Here is a 20,901-nt window from a genome sequence, read left to right as displayed (position 1 = left end):
GAGAGTTTGCCTGTTTGTAGACTCAGCACAAAGCTGTTATGAAGTGAGTTATCTATTCAGAAGCTACAGTCCCACTCTCATGGAAACCATTTTGGCACATACACTTACCTATAAGTGGTCTGTTTCAGACTTAGTCACTAACTCATGACCTTTTATCATTCTCTGAGTCATTCCTGCAGTGCCACAGAGTGAAAAGGCCTATTAAGGTAATCCGGAAGGCAGGAAGTTTGTACAACAAACCAGTAAGAATAATGATGTGTAAACCCATGGGGAGGATGGGCACTGAAGAACAACAGATCACTTCCCCTAACTTGAAAAAAGTGAAACTGAAAAAACAAAAGCCACCAGAAGTCGGCAGACAAGGCAACTTGTGGCCTTTGGAAGACGGTAAGCGCTATGGGAGTAATATTTACTTTGAAGAACAGGTAAAGACTAGAAAGAAACAAACCCGGTTTCATTTCAGAGAACTTACCTCTACCAAAAAAGGTATTCATAATGCAACTCCCAGTGCCACAGCTGGAAGTTTGTAAACTTTTCTTATTTAACATGTGTCACAAATATAGAATGATAATTATGATGTTACAAATGATAATGTGGCCAAATGCCACTCGATACAGAAAAGACCATGTGGGAAAAAAATACCTGCAATTCTCAAATAATTCCAATATTTTTGTGGCTACAACATGGATAAGATTATTCCTTTCAGACAGATTTATACAAAATTTAGCTGTAGCATCACCTTCAAATATTAAGGACAGGTACATCTACTGTACAGACTTTTTGAAATACTAAATCACAAGCACAGGAAAAAAAAATCACAACCACACAATTTCCAGGCCTGGCTTACGAGTTATCCCAGAAGTCATAAATTTCCAATGCGATGATCAAGGAAAGAGCATTAAAGAAACAATTTATTAAATAAAATAATTATTAATTACATAGTAATTAAATAAAAATTAAAATATATGTTAAATATATAAATAATATATAAATATATAAACATAAATATATGTTAAATATATAAATAACCATATTCCTATTCTATGTACCTATTCACTGGCTTTGTGTTAAATATACAAATATATAAACATAAATATGTTAAATATATAAACAACCATATTCCTATTCTATGTACCTATCCACTGGCTTTATAAGTTGACCTTTTAAATGTTTATCATAGTGTACTCTGGACATTAGGCATTCTTTATCCATTTGGGTTTCCTGAACTCATAGGGCAAGTTTTAGGCAAAAGTTGATTAAGTGATCATGGATCTCATTTAAGAGGGTCTATAATGTTCTGGGCCTTGCTGCCATCAGCACCATATCATCCCTAGAGAGGAGAATATGGAGAAGCTCTAAGATAAAATTTTATTAAAATAAATGTAAAATTCTACATTTGAGTTTTTATTCTTAATTACTTAATGAACACCAGTGTAGAATGGTCCATCTAGTTCAACCTCTAGTTGCTGAAGACTCCCTTCTTGCTACCTTCCCAATAAGTGGTCATGAAACATCTGCCTGAAACCTTCAAGAAAAAGGTAACCCCCTACCTCCTGGGGCAGCCCCTTCTAGCCTTCACTACCTCTAAACATTAGAAAGGTTTTCCTTATAATTCAACAGAATCAGCCTATCTCCAACTTTTACCCAGAGGTGTCTTTTTAATTCTTTTCCCCAATGGCAGCTGTTCAGATACTTGAATATTATTATCATACTTCCCTTCCCTCTCCCCCAAAAGAGTCTGTTTTCTCACAGCAACTTCCCCTATTACTTTACTGGATCCTAATATGGTATATTTTCTCTTCTGTTTACCACTCTGGGTACCTCTCCTGGATGTGTTCCAGTCCTAAATGAAGTACCCCAGCCAAAAAATGTAGTTCCCAGAACGAAATACAATTCTCTGGATGTATTCTTACCACAGCAGTGGAGCAGAAATATGACCTCCCTTGTTTTACATATAGCATCTCTCATAATTAAGCCTAGGATGCAGCACTAACTTTTTGCTTCTGCCAATGTTATATATGCCACTGATGCCTAATAAGCTTGTAGTTCACAAAAACTCAACTGTTTGCCTAGACACACAGTCCCATCCTATGTATTAGTGAAGCTGATTTAAAAAACCCAGATGTAGAATTTTACAGGTATCTGAATTAAATTTCATCTGGATCTTTTCCTGATGTTATATCAGGGATGAATTTTCCTGATGGCATCAAGATCCAGGACATTACAAAACCTCTCCTAAATGAGATCTATAATCACTTAATCAAATTTTGCCTAACTATCCACACAAGGATTCCAAATGGACGCAGAATGTCTAATATCCAGACTATGATGTGCATTTATAAGGTCAATACATAAAGCAGATCAATTAGTACATATATCTTGGACACCAATCAATCAATATTTATTAAGCATCTGCTATGTGTCAGGTACTGGGCTAAGCACATGCCAATGCACACTGAACTTAATCCAGAATTGAACAGAAGAGTGCATTGTATTGTCTTTGGGAAATTATGCAGTGATTCTAAAGACTCCAAGATTCTCCTTAAAACAAAACTCCATATTTTTCAAAACGACATAAATACATATTCAGTTTCTGAAAAACTAAAGTTGAGGATGACCCAAAGGGTCATAGTGGGCATGAACAGGCCACAATGTACTATTAATAAAAAAACTGTGGAGAAGTAGAATTAACGATGTCACTAGAGATGTATGACTGGGGGGGGGAGGAAGGTAGGTAGGTTACATGGAGAGGGATTTTTTACTGGCATGCACATATAATTAGATCTAAAGGAAGAGCCCCCTGCAGCATACTGAATGGACACCACATGGAGGGTTTATAGGAGGATGAGGACAAGCTCAGGACAAGTAGGCATGGACGGGTAGCATCTCACTGGAGGGAGTACCCAGATCATTAAGAAAACATCCACTGCAGTGAGATAATAATTTAGTCTTTCTAAATTTGAACCCTTGTTCTAGGCTGATGAGACCCTTTGGAATCCTGATTCCCAATTTTGTGTCTCCCATGGATCTGATAAGCATACATTCTATGGCTTCATTCAAGGACAGCATGGGACCAAGGACCCATCCTTGGAGAGTACTTTATGAGGGACTTCACTCCACATTGACACTGACCCAATTAATAATTACTTTCAGTCATTCGACCAAGTCTAAAGTCATTCTAATAGTGCTTATTTCTCTATTTTGTCCCCAAGGACAGGATAAGGGGCTTTATCAAATGTTTTCAATCAAATCTTACTATATCTATAGCATTCCCTTGATCTAATTCCTTTGCCAAAAAATAAATGATTTAGTATAACGTGACTGGACTGGTGAAGATACTCTTGTTTCCCTGTGAAAGCTGCTTCCCTTTCAAAGCGCTCACGAACCATTCCTTTAAGGAATCTAGCATTTTTGCCATGAATGGAAGTCAAGCTTACTGATCTACAGTTTATAGACTGCACCTTCTTTCCTATTTTGAAAACTGGAACATTTGCCTTTCTCCAATCATATGGCACCTTTCTTGTTCACCACAATCTTTCAAAGATCACCGTGAAGAACTTAGTGGGTTAAAAAATGCCTAAGGATGAGATTGATGGGGTCCAAGAGAAATAAAAATAAGAGAGAAGGAAAAGACAACAGATATATTCAGAGGTTAAATGGCTAAAGCAGAGAGGAACTTCTACTTTCTGTGTCTTCTGAAGTATTGTCAAAATGCAGACATGGCCAACAGTTGTGTTTATGGATTCTTTTCAAAACATTGCTTCTAAGCACTTAAAAAAGATAGTCATGAAATTTAAACACGTACGCCATTTTGAAAAACATATTCTATATCCTTTAACAATATTCCTTACCTGAGGGTTTTTAAATACAGCATATTTTTCATCTTTCTCCAAAAATAATAGTTTATTTTCGGTATCCCTTGTCCAGTTTGATAAGATTTCAACAACATTTTCATGGTCTTCAAAAATCCTCTCTGATAAAATAAAAAAATGCATTTTTTAGGCACAATGCCTAGAGACTCTCAACTAATCCAGAGACAAGTTATTGAGAACTTAGTATAGGGTTCATGTTTTATTTGTAATTTTTTATATGACGTAGGTACATGGACCGTTAAAACTGAAAGAGCTCTCATAGGTAATTCTATCAGACCCCCTTCACTTGATGAGGAAATCTAGGTTAGGGCAGTTTAAATAACTTACCAAGAGCCAGCATTGAAACTCCAATTTTCTGACCCCAATTCCAGTGCTCCTGCTACTTACAGGAACGTGACATGAAGGAATAATTAGACATTTTTTTTTTCTTGCTTGGCCTGAGAAGGATGAGCTGGAACTAACGGGTGGCAGTTATGGGAAGGATGATTTTAGCTGAGCATGAGAAAAAAAACTTCCTACTAATTAGAATGATGCTGAAATGGCATGGGCTGCCTCATGAAGGGAGTCTCCCGTCCCCAGGGGTATTCACCTGAAAGCTAGAGGAGCACTTGTGAATGATGCTGTGGGCAAGACTCCTGATTAGAGTAGGGGTTGGACTGGATCATTTCTGGGCTCTCTTCCAAATCTCAGGTTGCAATCCAGTTTCAGTGAGGGGCAAACTTTTTGGTCTGCATTTCATTTTGAAATTTGTAATATTCTCCATAATAGGTGGAATTGGTGATTTGTACAGTTGTGAGAATGTTTAATGGTCATGCACTTTGGACTGTGGCACTTCCCACCTAAGCATCTCTGACATTGGGGAGAGGCCAACATCAAGAGGGGAAAGAGAATTAGGGTAAGGATTTCATTTGAAAATCTGAGATATTAGGGGAGCAGAAAATGCAGTTCACATCTCCTCAATCCTCATACCTCCTGTTAGGTACCACTATTAGGAATCCTCAAGGTATAACACCTCATTGGGTTATGCATGTCCCCAAACATAATTAAACATAAACTCTATCCCTGACTCAAAGGGTTGGATGAAACTTGGTGGGGTTGTTTAGCCTGGTCCCACTACTCCAGAACAAACTTCACCTAAATTACTTCATACAGATGGTTTTTCACTTTGCTAATGTTCCAGGAAGATACTTGTCGAACCATAGAACATGTAAGCTGAAAGAGACCTTTCCCATGTAGTGGCAATTCATTTCAATTCAAATCAACAATCATTATTAAGTGTCACATGCAAGGCACTAGGCAAGGTACATAGACAAAATTGAAATAACTCTTAAGATTTTGTGATTCTCTGATTTCTGCTACACAATCCTTGCCTTCAAAGAGATCATGTTCCACTAGGGGGTTTTATCCCCGCCAGTGCATCCACAGAAAAGCTGAATACAAGGTCGCTTATGGAGGGAGGAGGACATGAACAAAGAAAAGTTCAGGGAAGGCTTGACTGAGCTGACACTTGAGTAGAATCTTGACAGAAGATAAGAGACAGGAGTGAGAAGTAAATACAGCACAGGCCACAGGGAACAGCCTGTGCAAAGGTATGAAAATAGGAGATGAGTGTATTAAGTTGAATAATGTGACATAAAGTCAAAGGGTAGACTGAAGTTAGAGCATGGCCAAAAACTCCAGGATCAGAATTTGGTGTGAAAGGAAATATGGATCCACTACAGGTTTCTGAGTCACGGGAATGACATGGTAGGACCTATGCCTTGAGAAAAATACTCTGGCAGCTAAGCAGAGTGGACTGGGGAAGGATGGTGAGCTGGGGGCAGGGAATGAATGAATCAGGAGGCCATGTGAATGCAGAGAAGAGGACTGATGTGAGAGATGGTACAGAGGCAGAATGTATAAGGCTTAGCCACAGATGAAATATGGATGTGAAGGAGAGGGAGAAAGTCTGGATGACATTGGTCTTATGAACCCGGGAAAGTCTGAGTATCTTTATATGGTGGGTTCTTTCTTAATTTGATTCTCATGATAACCCTTTCTGAAATTCAAAATGTTACATGACTTGGCCAAGGCCACATAGCTAGAATGAGTCTCTATGGAATTTGAACCCAGACCTTCCCAAATTCAGTGCCCTATCAACTATACAAACGACTTCACCATAGATAGGGAAGCTTGGAGAAAAGGTGGTTTAACAGGGGAAGATGAAGGAGAAGAGGTAAACAACATGCTCATTTACATCTTTCACGTCTCCCAAACCCTGATCAATCTCTTCCACCTGTTCCTTCATCTTTTCTAGTTCTATCAATGGCAGGTGGGCAAACTCATCAAGGCTGGTCAAGGGGGAATTTTTCAGCCGCCCAGTTGATACAATTGTCATCCAAGGGAGGATGAGGATATAGGTCTATGGTAAAGCGATGCCCTCCAGTTTAAGGTTGCAAACCCTGCACAGAGACATAAGGTGACAGATGCTCAGGATATCTCCGCAATCTGCTCGGCTCACTGGGCATGCAAGGAGAAGCATCACCCTCTAATGGGAACGATGGAGCCGTGACAATAAAAATGCTTGTGTCCCTTATGGTCTGGCCACCTGCTGCCGTGCTAGTCTTTCCATAACAAAGAAGGTGTTAAATCTGGTAGAAGAGGAAAAAAAGACAGATGTGGACTCAAGACAGCCCTGATATAAGCCACCTCATTTAATACGGGACCAAGAACAATACAAAATCAATCATTCATGGCTGTGAAACCCACCGATTTGCAGTTCTGGGTATATTTCATAGAGACACCAATCCAGATTGTAATCAAAGTGGGTTTTCTCAAAGAGGTTGTCCAGAACGTCTCGTGCTAACTGCCGTTCATCCACCATCAGTGACTTCGTGCTGCTGTCGTTCATGTGGACCTTCACAACAAGCTGAATATAGAGTCATTAGAGAGCCAGTTAATTTCGGTAAATGGTGGGGGCTAGTCCATTCAAGAAGATGGTTTAGAGATGAGAAATGGAAAAGAGTCAAGTTCAGTTACAATTTCTCATACACCAGGGGTTTTTAACCTTTGTTATTTTATTTATTTATATGATTATATTAGATATTATGATACATTATTTATATACTTATTATAATATATAAAATATATATTATGCGTTCATATTATTTATTTTAACCTTTGTGTGCTGAAGTCTATGGGTTCCTTGGAAACTCCTCAATATTAAAATGCATAAAATGAAAGTACATGAGTACAAAGGAAACCAATCATGTTGAAATAGTTAAAAAAGTTTTTAGAAAGAAACAAGTTCACAGACCCCAGGCTAAGAACCCTTCCCTAGCTCTATACCCTTTAGTTGATAAGAGCAGAATCTCGAAAATTATGTTTGGCATTAATGAATCAATCAATCTACAAGCAATTATTAAGCACTGACTCTGTGCTGGGCATACATAGCATACATAATAAAGTGTACGAGGATACACAGACAAACATCTTTAAAGGCACCATTTTGGGGAGATGGGGGGCGTGGTGAGAGAGAAGACAATATCCTGCTTATGTTAGATGTACAATGAATGGCCTCTCAAGAACCTGATCCCAACGCTGATGGGCAAAGAAGTTTTGACTTGCTCCATTTCCTACCTGTGCCAAAGCGTCCCACTTTAGGCAGTCTGTTAACTCTATCCACTCAGAAGACTGGCCATACTGGTGCTAGACACAGCATGGACATTCGATTGGCTTAGCCCACTGCGTCTCAGAACTCCCCAGCTCAAGAGGTCCACCAGTCTCAGCCTGCCCAGGGGCAGGGATTACAAGAATGATTCAACAGTCCAATTTCTAAGAGATATTCCTTTTTTTTTTTGAGAAGTAACCAGAGTTAAGTGACTTGCCCAAGGTCACAGAACTACTAAGGCTAGATCTGAACTCAGGTCCACCGAGTCCAGGGCCAGTACCGTATCCACTGTGCCTCTTTTAAAAATAAATTTAAACCCAACATATTAGATGGTGCATCCCCTATGTGTAGGGGGACAGCTCTGAGTAGGTGGATGACTTGAGCAGTCCTGTTCAGTGACACAGAGCTCTAGACCGTGGCACCAGGGCGCATACTGCTTTGCGATTCTGCTACTTTTCTTCCACCCCAAAAGTCCCCTCCCTCTGGAAGTGGGGGCAATGGAGAATTTATAGGCTCACAGACCTAAAACAGGAAGGTCATGACCTTTTCTTCAGCTAGAGAAACTGAGGCCCTCAGACATCAAGTGACTTGTCCAAGGTCACATAAAAAAATCCAGGTGTAGCTGTATTTGCTTTTGATTAATTTAAAACATATGGCTTTTGTAAATGAAGTCAGGGCTTGCCCCAGTGAAACAGACTGGCTCACTTGGCATCCTTCAGCCTGCCTCACTTTAAGTGGAAGACACATCTATTACTCTGTGGTAACGGTCAGTCGCTGGACTGCCCAAATTCCTTGCATAAAATCTGTGAGAGGGAGGGTTAGGAAAGTTTTACCTTGTTTTGATAACATGATACAGTAAAGCACTGTAGGGATGCACTAGAAGGAGCTTGGTGGCGCCATTGGGCTGGTTCTGGCGTCATAAAGACCTGAGTTCAAATCTGCACTCAGACACTTAGTAGCTGTGTGGCTCTGGGCAAGTCACTTAATTTGTCTGCCTCAGTTTGCTCAACTAAAATAGGGATCATCCTAGCACCTACCTCTCAAGGTTGTTATGAAGATCAAATGAGCTATGATTTCTAAAGCACTTATCACAGGATCTGGCATGTAATCATCACTTATAAATACTTAATAACTTCCTTGCTCTCCCCTTCCCTTCCTTCCCTCCACTTCTGCTGAGAATTCCATGAAAAGATAAAGGCTTTTTTTGGTTGGTTCTGTTCCTAATGGAGAAAAACCAAAACCACATTAATCTGACTTAATTAAAGACAGATAAAGCATTTATTGTTTCCTATATGCCAGGTACTGTGAGCCATGGAGAATTCATAGGATCTTAGACAAGGGCTGAAAGGAAGCTCAGGGTATCTAGTCTGATTCCCTTTGTTTTTGTTTGTTTTGGTTTTTTTTTTTTTGGGGGGGGGGAGGGCAACCAGAGTTAAGTGACTTGCCCAAGGTCACCATGGCTAGTTTTTTGTGTTAAGTGTCTGAGGTTGGATTTGAACTTGGGTCCTCCTGACTCCAGGGCCAGTACTCTATTCACTGTGCCACCTAGCCGCCCCTTCCCTTTGTTTTATAGGTAAGGACACCGAGGCCCAGGTATGATGAGATTTCCTGGCAGAAGTGATAAAACCTAAAATTAGACTTAATCCACACGTACTTAAAAAATGCTCAGTTAGAAAATTTTATAAGCAGAAGGCCAACATCAGTCAATAAATATTTTGTTAGTCAACAAACATTTATTAAGTGTCTCCTGATGTGCCAAGCACTAGGAATACAAAGAAAGGCCCTCAAGGAGCCCCCAGTCAGACAACACGTACACAGCTATGTACAAACAAGGCATCCATGGGATAAATTAAGAGTCAAACAAAGGGAAGACACTAGAATTAAGGGGGCTGGGAAAAGCTTCCTGTAAAAGATTTCTGGGGAAAGAGGGGGGAGCCAGGAGACAGAGAGGAGGGAGGCCAGAGTTCCAGGTACGGGGGAAAATGGTAGTGGGGAGGGAGAAGTGCAAGGTACAGGAAGACAGGGAAGGCAGGAAAGTCTAATGGTTCTGCCCAGCTGTTCCCTTCTTCCAGATGGGCTTGCAGTCACTATTCTCCTTTAGTCGTCATCAGTTTTTTTAAGCTGTATATTATTAATAATAACAATAGCCACCACTGTTTACATAGCACTTTAAGCACTTGAAAATCTCATTTTATCCTCACAACCCTAGGAAGTAGGTGTTATTATTATCCCCATTTTACAGATGAGGAAACTGAGGCAAAGAGGGATTAAGTGACTTGTCCAGGGTCACGCAGCTACTAAGTGTCTGAGGTTGGATTTGAACTCAGGTCTTCCAGACCCCAGGTCCAGCACTCTATCCCCTATGCTATAAATCACAGATGTGGTAGCTCTATAGGTCTGTGACAATATCTGCATTTACATTTACATTTTCCTTATCTATGCTTGGGAGAGAATGAAGGTGTGGTACAGTGCAAGGGTGGGGAAGCTTCGGCCTCGCCTCGAGGCCACATGCGGCCCTCTAGGTCCTCAACTGCAGGGGGCCTCACCCCTGGTATAGCGAACAGAGCGCTGGTATCAGAGGCAGAAGACCTGTATTCCAATCCCACTTTTGACACACAGCAGCTGTCTCACCCCTAGGTTATTATTATGTCCCTCTAAGTTATCTGTGAATGATTATATGAACCTCTTGGTGCCCGAGGCAAATCTCTAGGACTATAAATGTCAGAACACGTGCCAATCTGCACTGGTAAGAGAAAGTTTCCTCAATGGGAGCTCCTTAAACTCAAATAGATGGTGGATAGAACTCTGGGCCCAGACTTAGGAAGAAGTGAGTTCAAATTCAGCCTGTGACATTTACTAGCTGTGGAACGCTGGAGAAGTCACTAAACCTTTGCCTCAGTTTCCTCATCTGTAAAAGGGGGATCATAACCACACTTACCTCCCAGGGTTGTCAGGGTCATATATGATAATAACTGTAAAGCACTTAGCATAATGTCTCACACATAGTAGGTGCTATATAAATGTTACCTGTAATTACTACTTTTGTTGTGTGAGCTATTATTAAACCAATGACATGCCAGATCAAGACCAAAAGGAAAATATGGGGGATTAGTATAACACAAAAATGAAAAACATTCACCTTAATGTGTGGCAATGATTTTTCAACAACTTCACTATCTTTATTTATATCATATAGAAGGTAATATTGTGTAGTTTAAAGGGCACTAAATTTGGAGTCAAGGCCTCTGCTACTGACTGCTTCTTCCACCTCAAAGATAACACCTGATTTCCCTAAGCCTCAGTTTCCTCATTTGTTAAAAGAAAAACAGGTTCGACTAGGTAGCCGCTAAGGTCCCTTCCAGTTCTGAATCTATGACCCAAAGATCCCAAGGCCATCCAAATGTCTATAAACCTATATCTCTATTTACAGATACATTTTCTCCTCTTTGAAAGTGAAATTGACAACTCTTTGTCATCATCATCATCAAAGACAATTCAACCAGCTGTCTGGTTCTGAAAAGTCCAAAGCAGCCTTGGACCCTGAGATGCACCCAGAACAAGCAGAGACAACCTCCTTCAGGAATGCTTGGGGGCATTCGAAGCTCTCCAGACAGACTAGGCTTCCTTTGTTAAAACACACACACACACACACACACACACACACACACACACACACACAATATGTTTTGGATTATAGGTGCGACTTCCCTCTTCTCTTACTGGTCGGCACCACAGACAGGCTCCTGGCTTTAGTACCACATCTGAAGAGTCTGAAATACGAATAAATACCCAGCTTAGTTTTTTGATCTGCCTTTCTCCCCTCCCCAGCAGAGCTGACTGGACGTTAGCTGCTGTTCCCAGTTCTCAATGATGGCTTTAGCTGGATGTCTCCAGTGCTTCCCCAAAGCTGCTCAGGCCGAGAGGATGCAGGTTCTAAATCTGTCTAAGCTGAACTGCAAAGTTCTCTCTCTGTCAAGGCAGGAAATAGTTACTGTACTTCTCTGAGCTGTTACCCAAGTGTCTGCTGAGGTAGAGAGTTAGGGTGCTTCTTGCTGGTATGTACATCCTGCCTCTGTATGTGTCTGCTTTCTTTCTTTCTTGGTTGTTTTTTTTTTTTCATTTCCTCTTCTTAATCTGACCTTCAAGGTACAGCTTGAGGACCACTTTATACACAAAGCCTTTCCGGATCCCAATATTAGTGCCATTCCCCTAACTCTGCCCAGCTCCTCCCCATAAATTACCCTGGATTTAGTCTGTGTGTGTGTATGTATATACATATATAATATGCATGCATGTACAGGCATGTGTATATGTATATACACATACATACATATTCTGTATTTGCTTATATGTAGGGATGTCCCAAAAGTCTTCGTGCTGCTTTTAAACTTCAATTGCTTAAAACAGCCAAAGACTTTTGGAAGGACATTTTGCATGTGCTCCCTCAGAGCGTAGGAATTATTTCATTCTTTTGTCCTTGTATCCCCCATAATAAGCCTAAGCTTATTGACTGACTGATTGGTAGATAATTCAGTAGCTTAAAATAAGTGAATTCTTTCAAATTTTTAAAATCTTTCACTTTTCAGGGTTTTTTCCCCCCTTCTTTCTTTTGATGTTATCATAAATGGCAATGATCAGTGCAGGGATCTTGTTGGACCCCTCCCAGGAGGGCCCTAACCAAAAGCAATCAGAGGAGGGTCTCAGCACACTAGAGATCCAACCCCTTTATAAAAAATGAGGCCCCCAAATGTTTGTGATTTGCCTAAAGTCATACACCTAGTTAGTGATGGAGCTGGGAGTAAAACCTAGGTGCTCCACCTATTTCTTCTGACAAGAAGGATCCTCTACAGGCGGCTTCTTCTTTATTGTAATAAATACCTAAAAGGTTACTGTGAGGGTTAAGTGAAATAATGTACTTCTAAAGCCCTGAAGACCTTAAGGCCAGACATAAACCTTAGATATTATTATAATTATTATCATCATTTATGTTGTGCTTGAACGTATGCAAAAGTGATTAACACAGAGTATGTCATTTGATCCTTACCACAACCCTGGGAGGTAGGTGCTGGTATTATGCCCATTATAAATATGAGGAAACTGTGGGGAGAAAGGCTAAATGAGCTGCCTAGGGTCACACAGCTAAGTAAGGTCTCTGAGGTAGAATTTGAATTCAGGCCTTCATGATTCCAAGTTCACCACTGTATTCACTATGGTATCCAGATTCCTAATCTGCTACTATTACTACCACCACCACCACCCACTACTACTACTACTACTACTACTACCACCACCACCACTACTATAACTACTATCACTGCTGCTACTACATGCCAGGTTCTATTAAGTATAGGGCTAATTGGACTCAAAGTGCAAGTCCCTATTCTCTTAGTTCCTGTCACTTTACTGGAGATAGAAAACACAGACACATCCTAACTCCCAACAAAGCAGTGATTCATGTGAAATGGGTGGTATAAACAAATGCTGTAGGCATTCAATTCAACTATGACAAAGAGTGGAGAATGGTTCATTTCAAGCTTCCCCCTTCAACAAAATGACTTCTAGGCATATACTCCCTCCCTCAGCTTCCGGTGATGGCAAAATGCAAATAACTTTTATCTATCTCTGGAAATTCAATGGCTAAAAAGAAACATTTCGAAAGTGATATTTCACACTGCTCTTCTTAATGTGAAACATAATGAAACAGGATTACAGCTAAACTTCTGACCAAAGGTCGTTGTATTTATGTTACCTTTTTGACCTTGGCCTCCTTCAGTTTTTCCAGGGCGAGCTTGATTTTATCAGCTTTAGCCTGAGCTTCTTCTTCTTCCTGTAATAACAGTGAGACGTTCAATATAAGCCTTTAAATAAAAATGATGAATATCAGTAGTCATCAGTATTGCTGCTATGTACTGACAAAAGACCTTAGAACGGAGACACCTTTTATAAAAAAATTTTATTACTAACTTAATCATTGTCAATAAATGAACATTTCAGTATCTGAAGAACAAAAATGAGGACTGCACATAAAACTATATAGTAAATTTAATGTGGTAATAATAAAATTACCCTGTTTGGTTCCCCTTCCAAAATTTCTTTTCTATAATACAACTTCAGATTTAGATTTCAAGGGATATCCCTCCACCCAATCTAAATACGGAAGCCAATCTCTGGTTATCCCAGGACCAGTGCCCTTAGAAAAGGTAAAGAGGACTTTAACAAATGCTCACAGAATTAAATCTAATAAACTTCTCAGCTCCTTAAAAAATGCAAATGGAGAAGACAACAACAAAACAGGGAAATAAACTGAAGGGAGCGGGCAGGGTGCAGAGAGGAAAATATTTCCTGGTCAAAACGATGCTTCTTTTGATTAATTTATGTTTTTATCCTGAGAAAAAGAATTCTAAGGACCTGCAGATTTAGATTAGGTGGAAGGATATTCTTTAAAACCTAGGCTGAATATAAAGTTGTTCTATGGAAAAGGACAAAGTAAAAAGAATTTTGAAAGGGGAACAAACAGAACAATTCTGTTAATCAAGAATTATTGGAAAATGGAGCATTTAATTCAATACATTGGTTAGTTGAGTATGGCTACACACTCTAGAGAGTCACCCATTTTCCAAGAACTACAACACAATAATAAACATACTTAATCCTAAAAGTATGCAAAATTTAATTTTCAAAGATCTGGAGGACATTTTAGGATCTCTCAATGCCTCCAGGTCATCCCTATGGACAATGATTCCACTTCATTACAACAGATAAACAAAGCATAGAAACCGAGCTGAATCTGTAATGATTCAATGTCATTGTTACTGTTTATTTAAAATCCTTGTAGAAAAATAGCTTTGGTCATTGGAGCTTTCTGGTTGTTTGGATTCCTGAAAATGTACTGAAATATCAACCACTTATTCCCAAAGACTCTGATGCACAAGTAATTCTTGTATTTACCTTCTGTATTTAATCATCCCCTAACATTACAGAATTATAATAGATTTTGCTGAAGTCCCCTCTTGAAAAGAATCACATTATAATGGTCTGCCCAGGTTCTTATCTCTATTTTTTCATTCATTTATCTATTCATCCACTTGTTTATTCATTCAACAAACACTTAATGTTTACTGTATGCCCACAAAACAAGATAGTTTTTATGTTATAAGGTATAGCAAAGACTGTCCCATGTGGTCCTTTCAACACTTGCACCTCTTTAGTCAACAGCAGTGAGCAACCAATGAAGACTATGAAGTCACGAAGGAGTTGAGATCTAAATTGTTGGACAGAAGACTCACACTAACAAAATCATGGATCTCTGCAGTACTGATACACAGGTCATCTAAAGAGATATTGATGATACCATTTTTTTCCCCACATAAATAGGCCTTTGGCATAAGGTATTCTTCTAATACTTCTTACCAGAGGCAAAGTGTCCTATTTGAATGAAAGATCATAGATCTAGAAGGAACTCCAGAGAACATTTAGTCCAACCCTTTTATACTACAGAACAGTAAACTGAAGCACTGGAAGGCTTAATAACTTATCCAAAGTTATAAGGGTAAGTTTCAGAGCTGGGATTTGAACTCAAGTCCTTTAATTGCAGAATGGGTGCTCTTTCCATTCTATTGAGATAACCTCCTAGTTATATCTAGAACTCTATACTTCATAGGGGACCAAAATAAAAAAAATTGTAGTCTGGGGACTTCTGAAAGAATCTTTTAGCCCTCCGTTTGTCCTGTAGAGTAAGCCTTTTGTAAGTACCATCTGGTACTGATAAGGTAGCCCCTTATGAGGCATCAGAAAGAGTCCAAGGGGACACAAGAGTAATGACCCCATGCACAAACCATACTCCTGTTCCTTAACCCCAGTGAGAAGGAGGGAGAGGTCCTTATCTTTCTAAATGGCCTCTCTGTGAGATGGAGATAACTTCTATTTTCTGCCATTACTACCATGCTCCCATCTGAACATATGGTATAACTTCTGTGATAAAGGCCACAGCCATTTCTTCCTAATTATAAGTAGTGGCTCACACATAGACCATATTCTTTCTTTTGAAGGCTAAAAGCTATTTTCTCTTTGAAAATACACAAAGAGTTTTTATAGTTGAGTCTGGCGAGTAGATACTGGGCTCTTAAAAACTGAGGTTATCGTTGCTGCAGTTTTCTTTCTTTTTTTTTAAGTAAAGAATATAGGGAAGACTGAAATAAAAGGAGTCTATCACTATAGTCCTTGAGAAGACTTCTATAAAGAGGATTCTGTTTCCTAGTCGGTTCTGTTGGCACTGCTTATCCAGGTACATAAATCTAACCCTGTCTGTAGGCAGTGTCTAAATAATTGCCTCAGAAAATACGAGGCAAAGAGAACATCTTGAAACCTTTGTCTCCCTACTGTGAACAGTTAGCTGATTGTTTATGAAATTTGTCTTTATCCATGTGCTCTAGATAAAAGAAACCACGAATAAGCAGTAAATATTTAGTATCAAAAGAAAAATTGTGAAGTGATTAAAAACATATTTCCACTAAACATCCATCAGTGTGTTATACAAGATAAATCAAAGTCCTAAAAACAGATGATGAACATTATCAAGACAGTTGTTGCATATAAATATGAACATTTTCATACTTACATTAAAATAAATACTGAAAATAGCCAAATAACCCACATATGTTCATGGACAAATTTACATGTCTCATTTATTAAGACATGTAAACCATTTTCAGCATAGGAACTTATTATACCTCACCCTATGAAAGCTCTATGTAAAAGTAAAAAGGGGGATGAAAAAGCCCCCATCAGTAAAATTCCAGAAATTTTATTTAGTTTTAAAGAAATGTTAAAACAAACATAAGCTGTGAAATTATAAGCCTTAACTATGTACTTTTAAAAACAAAATATTGTTTTCATTTTTGTTTTGAATTTTTATGGCTATTTACAGTATTTGGCTAATAAATTTTACTTTATATTTATAATATTTGTCTATGTTACAGTATTTGGTTAATAAATTTAAATATTATTTATAATATTTGACTATGTTACAGTATTTCATTAGTAATTCACATTCTTTGCTTTTGGAATTTTTCCAATTTTTTTCAGAGTCAGTATTAAAGTTCCTGATAGACTTTACTTTTGAGGAAATATAGTAATGATAATCTAATAAGAGGACCATATGAAAGTAACTTATCATTGTAAGGCTTCCAGATTTGAGTGCTTTAGAAACTGGGAAACCTGACATTTTAGCTATACAATTTAATACCAAGTTCACAAAAGTAATTAAAGCTTTACTATGTGCAAGGTATTAATAATAATTTTAAAACTGACACTTCAGAAAGCTTAGAATCTAATAGTGAGTATGACATATATAAGTAATACAAGGTAGAATGTAGTAGAAAGAGAAGAGAAATCCAGGCAAAGTACATTTCAGTCAGGGTAAGAGGAGAATCAGGAAAACACAGCATAATGAAAGCAGCAGTAAAGACTGACCTTTGTTACAGGGTCAAAAAGGAAGCTCAGAAAGCCACTGCTTTGGCGTTTGAGAGGTAAATGGTGATCTTAAGAGATAACAGTCCTTGGGGCAAGTCTGCCTAATAATACTATATAATTCTGGAGGTTGACCAGCAGGCTGAGAGAATGGGGACTTGAATAAGCAAGTTTTGGTGAAAGTTATGTTACAGAGAGATCAAAAGTATAAATTACTCTTTCTAGAAGTTAAGCTATTACTACTGAAACAATAACTCAATTCACCACAGTGATTGGGTAGGACTACTACTGATATTACCATTACTAGAAATGAATGGGAAGTATTTACTGAAAAAATGTGCAAAGTGTACAGAATTTAAAGTGGGTATTATCTGTATTTTTCAATAACTATATTGCGAAGGCACATATGCTATGTAATAAAATTTTAAAATAGTAATTAGCCATTTATCCATAAGTGACAATAGCTTAGTGCAGTGGTAGGGTTGAAGACAAGGTTTTTTTGTTTTGTTTTTTGATTTAGCATTGGAGAAATCTTAGCAAGTTTGTAGGCAGAAGGAAAGGAACCAAGAGACAAAAAAGATGAAAAGTTGAAACTTGGAAGAGGAGGAATAAGATAGGAGAAGACAGGAGGAGAGAATGTGATCAGACAATCCAAAGCTTTGGAAAATGGACAAAGTTTTGATGGGACTTTGCCGATTTTATCTTGTGATTTAGTATAACATGTGTACACTCAGAGAAATTCTAGATGCTTAAGTTATGTACTCTTCTTTAGCTTATATGCTGGAGTCTTTCTAAATCATAGCAAGTCCTGCCCTTTCAAACATGTGATGCTTAAATGCTTTTAGATAAGCACAGTGGTCTTGGAGTTCCTAGGAGATGGCATGTTCTCAAAGCAGAAGATTTCACTGAATGGTCATATTGTGACCTCTGAGGGATGAGGGAGCGACCTAAGTCTTGTTCAATTTAATGTGGGTAGCTAGGTGATATGTCTAGGGGCAGCTGAGTAGCATAGGAAAGAGTACTATACTTGGAGTCAGGAAGAGCTGAGTTCAAATATAGCCACAGATATTACCAGCTATTCAACCCTGGGCAAGTCACAACTTCTCTTTCCTCATCTGTAAAACAAGGATAGTGACAGCATCTCCCTCACAGGGTTGTTGTGAGAATCAAATGAGATATTTGTAAAATGCTTATCACAGTAATCACCACATAATAATCATTTAATAAATCCTTCCTTTTCTCCCTTCCTTCCTTCCCTTTGTCCTTCCGTCCTTTTTATATAGAAAGAGCAGTGTGGTATAATGGTACTTTGGAATCAGAAAGACCTTGCTTCATGCTCTACCATTGAAACACACTGGTAGCATAATCCCAGGCAAGTTACCTCGTCTCTCAGTGTCCCAAGAAATGCTCTGATATCCTATATTCAAAAACAATGGCCAGTGTGCACGGGCAGAAGGATTCTTTCCTGGAAGTTCCATACACCAGAAGTGTCAAACATGGTCCTCTGACCACCTGTGGCCCACAACAATCCCAAGTGCAGTCCAAACCAGATTAAAATGTAACTGGGAAATATTTAACAAAATAAATAAAAATAATTTTAATTATAGATTTTATATATAATTTATATTATATAATGAATAAACAATAAAAATAATAATTTTAATTATTTAATTGAAAAAGATAATTTTAACACATGGTTTTACAAATCCAACAGGGATCCTTATGTACAGGTTAGTGGGCCCTGTTGCTATTTGAATTTGATATCACTATTCTACACCCATGGAATCACAGATTTGAATAAATGTGATAAAAACTTAAGAGATGATATAAAGAAAAATTACAACAAAAGTTAAAGAGTATTAGTGCCAAGAATCAATGGGCATTGATGGGGAACTTTACCTGAGTGAGAGGTTCAGAAGGAGGAGGAGGTGGAGGGGGTGGAAGGTCTAAGAGAGGGTCAACGGGTGGGGGAGGCAATTCATCCTCAAAAATGCTAATTCCAGTGGTGGTAAAATTTGTTTTATAACCAAGGGAAGCTCCATTGCCCAAGAGTGATGATGGCTGAGCTGCTGTGTTGGGCTGGTGCTGAGAAGCTTGTTTTTGGGCCTGGATGGTTCTCTGCTCTGCTTCACTTATGTCTGCCACGAGATCAGCCATTAGAGCATCTAAATCATTATCTTCCAGTGCATTTAATGATTCTGTTAAAATTAAAAGAAAAAAAGTACTTAAGAAGTTGTTAAAACAGACAATCAGCAAACTCAGTGGTAAGGAGTTGTAGAGAAAGTGATGGGGGGCTGAAGAGTAAAAGATGGTTTGGAGGAAGTGAGATTAAAAAAAAAAAGAGAGTTAATGATGCTGTGTGTTTATGCCCTTCAGTCCCAATCCATTTAAAGCCTGTCTCCCTCTCTCTTATCACACTCCCCCTTCCTCCCACCAATAAACCTTCCCACCTTCCCCTGTAACAAAGTAAGAATTAATTAAAATTAATTAACTAAAAATTGAGACAGATTAGCCAGCACAGCAACTATGTTTGAAAACATATGAAACATTTCGCTACCACAGTGCCCTGGCTTTCCCAGTGAAAGTAATGCTTTTCATCTTACTTAAGGCACCAAAAAACTGTTCACTACAGTTATCAGGGATCACCTCCTTATATTTGTAATCACTGCACACATTTACTCTCCAGGTCTGCTTAAATTTCATATGGATTATGTCATTCATCATCTTGGCTGCTTTGATGGGTGTGAGGTGACACTCTAGAGTTGTTTTATTGACTTTTCTCTTCCTATTAGTAGTACGGAGCAATCTTTCATATCATTGTTGATAGTTTGCATTTCTTCTTTTAAAAACTGTACTTATCTTCTGACCACCTGGAAAGGGCTCTTAGAAAATGATGTGTGACCCGGGTTGGGTTTTCTTTTTAAAGATGGATACAGATTCAGAGGAAGAATGGGAGAGATGGACTTTCTAAGTGAGTGTGTCACATGCAAAAGAATAAAGGCAGCTCTGTGTGGTCTAGTAAACTTCGATGAAGCATGAAAGGCACTGGAGAAGACAGGAAAAGTGGGTTTATCAATAAGATTCTCCAAGGTTATACCGGTGAACTACAATCTCTGGTAGATCCTGCCAAGCTAGAAAGGTCCAGAGATAGATAAATCTATGTAGGAAGACCAGCTTAGCTAAATTCAGTCTCGTCTCTAACACGGCTGTCGGGTGATGAATTCTTTGGCCACAGAAAGTCCTAAGGGGTAGTCAGAGTACTGCAGTGTGCATCAGTGGAAGGGGACTTCATGGAAATGATATTACAGACTCCTTAAATATTGAAGTTTAATCAAAGTTAAATATAAACAGATTCCAGGGGGAATATTTAGGTATCTATGAAAATAAACTGTTATGAAGCAGCTTAGAAATATATATTTACATACTAACAATTATCATACAACTTATAAACTATTGTTGCCATTAAAAGAGGTCCTTCTACACACAGCCTTTCCTGATAGAACCCTTTCTCACAACCCACAAGATATTTAACTACTTTGTGCATGTTGTATTTTAAAATTGCATGTATGATATATAGTATAAGCATAAAAGGCTGTGCTAGGATTGTACATATATGTATATATACAAATCTGCATATATATATGTATGTGCATATATGTACATAAGCATTTGTTGTTTCCTCCATTAGGATGTAAGCTCCTTTCAGCAGGAATTGTTTTATTCTTTGCATTTATATCTCCACAGCCTAGAACATTGCCTGGCACACAGTAGGTACTAAATAAATTTTTGTTGATTGACTCAAAGGTACATGATTTGTCCACAACTGGTTGATCTGCCATTTTAATTTATGTGCTTTTAACAGTAAAACCATATATATATATATATATATATATATATATATATTTTTTTTTT

At 38.4% G+C, this 20,901-nt stretch overlaps 1 protein-coding gene across 1 annotated transcript in view; it reads right to left on the bottom strand.

The window, feature by feature from the left end:
* The window catches only part of APBB1IP (amyloid beta precursor protein binding family B member 1 interacting protein), a 121,222-nt gene that overhangs the window by 51,491 nt on the left and 48,830 nt on the right, over positions 1–20,901 (bottom strand). Inside the window, exons 4-7 of the mRNA XM_069086336.1 lie at positions 18,889–19,187; positions 13,271–13,348; positions 6,621–6,780; positions 3,852–3,973 (exon numbers count right to left, since the gene is read on the bottom strand). Coding sequence (XP_068942437.1) covers positions 3,852–3,973; positions 6,621–6,780; positions 13,271–13,348; positions 18,889–19,187 — 659 coding nt within the window. The remainder of the gene's footprint in view (positions 1–3,851; positions 3,974–6,620; positions 6,781–13,270; positions 13,349–18,888; positions 19,188–20,901) is intronic.

Source organism: Petaurus breviceps, unplaced genomic scaffold (assembly GCF_028583685.1).
Source record: "Petaurus breviceps papuanus isolate PSGF00001 unplaced genomic scaffold, PetGlider_PUasm1.0 178, whole genome shotgun sequence".
Lineage (NCBI taxonomy): Eukaryota > Metazoa > Chordata > Mammalia > Diprotodontia > Petauridae > Petaurus > Petaurus breviceps.
The sequence above is the reverse complement of the archived record's forward strand: the minus strand, read 5'-3'. Positions and strand labels throughout refer to the sequence as shown.